Here is a 6,060-nt window from a genome sequence, read left to right on the forward strand (position 1 = left end):
TCTGTAATCCTTTAACGTTTAGCTCATTGTAACAATACTGTATATTTAAGTGAATAAATTAATATTGACCTGGTCCTCAGCACTGAAATGCTGGTAACCTAAATCATTCAACAAAGTATGTATGACTCTTTCTTGAGCAGAACATAAAAAGACTCTTTAAAGAATGTTGGGGCCCAAACAATATTGAACCCCACTGGCTTTCATTTTGGACAAATTCACTTTAAGATGGTTGGTTTAAGTAGACATATACATTCCTTGTAATTTCTTAAACCTCCCTTTATAATTCATTGGTAAGTAAATTATTTAAGCTGACGTTAGTAATGTCTACTTCTCTTAAACTTTCATTTGCTCATAAAGACCCTCCCCTTTGCGAAGCTATAAAATGAGCTCTGAAACAGGCTCGTCATTTCATTCACCTCCTGATCAAAGATGGATCTGCAAATCTCAGTTTTTCTTCTGTTCATTCTTTTCACTGCAGGTACAAACAGTGTTTGTAATGTTATGGGTACAAATATGGATAATTGGTGTCTCTCTCACTGTCTCTCTCTCTCTTTTATTACTAAAGGACACTCCTTCAGCTGTTATGAGTGTATGAGTACGACGGGTTCTTGTGCAAATCAAAATCTAAAAACATGTCCCAGTGGATTTTCCAAGTGCATGAGTTTTACAACAGTGATACAAGTTGGTAAGTCCAAATTGATGGATTGAAATTCAGTTATTTTTGACGGATGGAGATGCTGGTGGTTTTTTTCTGTTGCTGCCTCACTGGAAATGTAACTTCTCACAGAACTTCTGATTTCTTCACAGAATTTTAAAATTGTAATCACAGAATATTCTATTTAGATTTCTGCTAATTAATTTGTTTCTCTCAGATTGTTATGCTAACCGGGTCCGTGTATGGTCCGTGTAGGTCCGTGTACGTTTCGTTCATTCGTTTTTTGATTAAATATTGAAAACCAAAACATGAGAAAACGGCACCATTTTCATTTTTCGTTTTTTCAAAAAAATGAAAAAACAAGAAATCGGCTTGTTTTTCCGTTTTTACATTCAGGGTTAGAAAATGGATAAACAGCTTGAATGTTCGATTTCCACATGTGGGAGGGAATTAAACGCCCCTTTTCACTGATTGGTCATGCCAAAAATGAAACGGTGCCGTCATGATGTCGTCTTCAGTAGCCTACTGTGTAACAGATAAGAGTCCTCCGCTGTTAAAGCGTTTATTGCAACTCCTGCATCTCTCTCTCATCAAACAACCAGACTAACAAATGGACAGGGTTTACTTCTGTGTAGTCATTCTCTATGGCAATTATTAGGTGCTTATTGCAGAAATATGTATGTACCTTGGATCTGCAGCCACATTACCCTTTTAGTCTATTTCTTTGGCGCACCGCACATTTTATTTAGCTGTCCAGTTATCAAAATCTGTGTAGCAATGCTGCGTGACGCACTGGACAACACGGGATGAATGCATTTACATTATAGTGAAGCGCAGACCAGTATTGATTTTAGTGTGAATACACAGCAGCCCTAACTTTCATTTCAGACATTACAGTTTCATTAATAATGAGTATAAATTGATTTCATTTTAGACACAACACAGTGTGTTTTATTTGACTTAAAACACAGGCGTTTCAATCTTGAATGAATCCGAGTCTTTGAATGAATCATTTGAGTGAGTGGTTCAATGACATGCTTTGCTCCTGAACAAATCAGCATTTTGAACGAATCGGTTGAATTAATGACTCTATGACTCATTCATCAACACAATGACTTGCCGCCACCTACTGGCGATGTAAACTTCATAATTCAAGTATCCAATTGTTTCATTTTGTCACTCATTTCATATTTCTGTAGGCTATTCAAAATGTTTTTATTTAAAACATTAATCTCATTCCATAATGCAATTGCTGTGTTAATGCATTTACTGCCATCTGAGCAGCATTAATTGTGTAAAAACATCTAAATTCAACTTAAGATGCAGCTTCTGTGCCACAGTGCAAAGATGGCTTTGGTTGGTACTGATTTAATTGGAAACACTTATAATGTAATATTTTTTCAGGAATTTAATATTAAAGGTGACAGACATATTTATAAAGTTAGAAAAATGCCCATTTCTATAAAAATAGCATGTATTATATACATGTGTAACATGCCGTCGGATAATGACAGTATCATATAAACTTCTCTATGAAAAAAACTCTAAATAATAATAAAAACGGTAAGATAGCTTTATATTCACAATAAAACTGATGCTGGTCTGCGCTTCAGTATAATGTAAAGGTCACGTAGCTTTGCCACACAGATTTTGATAACTGGACAGCTAAATAAAATGTGCGGTGACCCAAAGAAATAGACTAAAAGGGTAATGTCGCTGCAGATCCGAGGTACGTACATATTTCTGCAATAAGCACCTAATATTTGCTATATAAAATGTATGCCTACACAGAAGTAAGCCCTGTCTAGGCGCTGCCCCAGTATGGTTTGTGTCAAACCATTTGTTAGTCTGGTTGTTTGATGAGAGGGAGATGAACGTAGGAGTTGCAATAAATGCTTTAACAGCGGAGGACTCTTATTCTGTTGCACAAAACTGAAGACGACATGATGACGGCACCATTTGATCGTTGCTTGACCAATCAGTGAAAAGAGGCGTTTAATTTCCGCCCACACGTGGAAATCGAACATTCAAGCTGTTTATCCATTTTCTACCCCTGAATGTAAAACCGAAAAATCAAGGTGATTTCATGTTTTTTTTTAAAAAACGAAAATGGTGCCATTTTCTCATGTTTCTGTTTTCAATTTTAAATCAAAAAATTAATGAACACAACGTATTAAAACTGAATCAATATTTGAAAAGTGTTGAGAACTGGTCTTTTCTGAATCATTCATGTTTTAGGTATAGTGAAGTTTAAAGATTGTGCTGCTGACTGTGCAGTTGGGTCCATGAACATCGGCACTGGAAATACGTCTTTTGTGTGCTGTAACACAGACCAGTGTAATGTCCAAGATGCTCCAGGTATTATACTTTACTGACCATATGCAAAAAAATAACTTCAAGGTCAACACTCATTTTACTTCCAAAAGGACATCAGGAAATACAATACACTCTTAAAAATAAAGGTCCTTCACAATGCAATAAAGGAACCTTTTTGTCTAAATGGTTCCATAAAGAACCTTTAACATCTGAAAAACCTTTCTGTTTCACAAACGGTTCTTTGTGGCGAAAGAAGGTTCCTCAGATTATAAAAAGGTAAGAAAGAGATGGTTCTTTAAAGAACCTTTGACTGAATGGTTCTTTGTGGAACCAAAAATGGTTCTTCTACGGCATCGCTGTGAAGAACCTTTTGAGGCACCTTTATTACGGGTGCAGCTTGTCAGTTGTGAATTGACTGAATGGAGCAGCTAACAGAGTGTTATACCATTATATGTTATATTTTGTACAGAAGATAAAACAATAGGCTCCATGTTTTCATCTTGTAGTTCCCTCTAATGTCCCCAATGGAAAGAAATGTTACTCTTGTGATGAGAAGAGCTGCTCAAACATATTGAGCTGTTCAGGAAGTGAAGACCGCTGCCTTAAAGCAACAGGTGAGAATTCGGAAAAGAAAAAAATCATTATTATTATCTCTCTGATGTTTGAGATCACATACAGATCACATTTACCAGTTTCCAGCTTAGACTAACCTGTGTTTTCTTTCTTTTCATCAGGGACTTTTGGAGACCAGTCGCTGGCTGTAAAAGGCTGTGTCTCTAAATCTATTTGTGATGCTGAAACATCGTTGTTGAGAGGTGTTGAGAGGATCTCATGCTGTTCGGGGAACCTGTGTAACGGTGCTCAGAGCGTCACTCAGAGCTTCCTGTTCCTCTGCTGTTCTCTGCTCTCCTTCATCCTGCTGCACTGAATCCAGCAGCTCTTCACAGTCTACAATCAGACACACTGTACTGAATATAGAGCTTGTACTTTCTTCAAAAATGAAGATGGCTTTAATGTTTCTAATGGTATACAAAGAACAAGGAGATCACTAAATTATTTAAGCATACAATAATTATTTTTTTACGTTACAGTTTTTGGTTTTATAATATAGGGCAATAGAATGACATTTTAATGTAATTGTTTGAGATGGTGGCATTTAATTTGCTTAAACAAATGACCTTAGAACTTCCTTTTTCGCTTTAGCTATTATTTTCACAAGATCTTGTTTTCGTTTATGGCAAGACACAAACATACCTGCTTTTCTTGCAGCAGCTGCAGAAAGTTTGAGCAGATAAATGATCTGAAACTACTAATACTGTATTACTCTGTTTGACTCTTTCTTTGTCAGAGAGAAAAAGATGAGCTGCAGCCTTGACCTGAATATGTAATAGAGCAATGATTCCTGATCAGGGGAAACTTAAACAGGTTTCAGTGTGTAATTGTATTTCTGTGGTTATTTCATAAATTTTCATGAATTTGTTCATTTTTTGAATTTGTTCATTTGTTCAGAAAATGCATGATTGTCCCCAGCTCAAAAGAAAATGTTGATAATAATTGTAATAATGGCCACTTTAATAATACTAATAAAAATAATGCTAAATGACATGCAGTATAATGTGGACTGCATCTGCAAGGTGGCCAGCAATATGTCAACACGACCATCACAAGAAAAAAAAAAAAAAAGCATGACTTCAGCCTTTTAGAGGTGGCATAGGAAATAAGTATTGTGGGTGACCAGCTTTGTTTATTAGGAACTCCTTATGAAGTATCAACGTAAAACAGAATTTGAGAGATTTGCCTGTAATGCACGCTCGTGTCAGCAGCTGAAGTTTTCAGAATAAAATACAAGCTAGTAGCTCCATCTAGTGGACAGAATTATTGAAACACTCTCTACAGAGAACAGAACTTGACTTTTGTTTGCCACCCTCCTTATTGACTGGTTTTAGATTAAAAGTGAATAATTGTAATAATGACAATGATGTTACATTATATTCAGTATGAGTTCAACAAAACATATAAAAGGGAACTGGGTCATTCCACGAAATCTGTGCTTTTTGCAACCCTAAGAAATAATCAAACATAGATTTAATATAGCAACGAATAAATTAGCAATTTAAACCATACTATATATTCTTTCATCAATATTACATTAAAAAAAAGTCACTTAAATATTATTTTAAATAATTTAAAAAGCATTTATGCTGATAAGGGTAAGGTTTTTGGCCTGTCCTTCACTATGATTTTTCTTTTTCAGCAGGACTTTTAATTTGCAATATGAAGGCATATGATATAAAATTCACCTTTGCATGTTGTTTTAAATATAGTCTCATTGTTAAGCAATGTTTTTGGCATAAGTATGCATTTTTTCTATAAAATTTTAATCATTTTATTGGTGTCCCCTGATTCTATGTCAGCCCTGTTTCTCTCTTTTAAAAAAAAAAAAACCTTGTAAAATAATGTACATTCAAGTTACATCACTTCTAGGAGGTTGCATCATCTCTCAACCAGGATTCCTACACTTAAAACACAAGCATGTTTCTCTCTCACTTCTGTCATGCTCTATTTTTGATGATCTATGAGGCTTGACTGAGGGGGGCCATTATGCAATGTCAATACTGTTACTATTTTTAAAATGTAAATGTAAATAATATTTTATTCCATAGGGCAATAAAAGATTGTTTTCAAGAGTACAATCATTTATTTCAGAGATATAAAAATATAATCTCAAGTGTGTTTTTCCTTACCTCTCAGGCAGAGTCAGGTAGGCTGTAGTATATGTTTCCAATACATTCTTGTTCTCTCTCAACAACGCTCTAACATCACACGCAGATGGCAATGCAATCTTGCTAAGCTGCGTCCTATCTGCACCTCTTCTGCTGCACCTCTGTCATTTTCTGTGGGTCTCTGGAATTGTCAGTCAGCTGTCAACAAACTTCATTCTGGCCATTGCTTCTCAGTCTACTCTTAGTATCTTGGGCTTGACTGAGACCTGGATTCGCCCAGAAGACACCGCAACCCCACAACTTCCCTTTCTGTCACACCCCCCATCAGGTTGGAAGGGTACTGGTCTTCTCATTTCTAGTAATTGG

At 35.8% G+C, this 6,060-nt stretch overlaps 1 protein-coding gene across 1 annotated transcript; it reads left to right on the plus strand.

Moving 5' to 3' along the window:
- Positions 1–370: 370 nt before the first annotated feature.
- On the plus strand, positions 371–4,574 carry LOC131528230 (phospholipase A2 inhibitor 25 kDa subunit-like). Its single transcript, XM_058757236.1, has 5 exons — positions 371–478; positions 566–685; positions 2,894–3,013; positions 3,478–3,585; positions 3,706–4,574. The coding sequence occupies exons 1-5, from the start codon at positions 430–432 to the stop codon at positions 3,897–3,899; spliced, it is 591 nt and encodes a 196-aa protein (XP_058613219.1). The 5' UTR covers positions 371–429; the 3' UTR covers positions 3,900–4,574.
- Positions 4,575–6,060: the final 1,486 nt, after the last annotated feature.

The sequence above is a fragment of the Onychostoma macrolepis genome, chromosome 21, assembly GCF_012432095.1.
Source record: "Onychostoma macrolepis isolate SWU-2019 chromosome 21, ASM1243209v1, whole genome shotgun sequence".
Taxonomy (NCBI): domain Eukaryota; kingdom Metazoa; phylum Chordata; class Actinopteri; order Cypriniformes; family Cyprinidae; genus Onychostoma; species Onychostoma macrolepis.

Bases quoted from the DNA above. Each gene is read 5' to 3' on its own strand.
- LOC131528230 (XM_058757236.1), top strand. From the start codon at position 430: ATGGATCTGCAAATCTCAGTTTTTCTTCTGTTCATTCTTTTCACTGCA. The intron at 479-565 runs GTACAAACAGTG...TTATTACTAAAG, and splicing joins GTTCATTCTTTTCACTGCAG to GACACTCCTTCAGCTGTTAT. The intron at 686-2,893 runs GTAAGTCCAAAT...TTCATGTTTTAG, and splicing joins TACAACAGTGATACAAGTTG to GTATAGTGAAGTTTAAAGAT.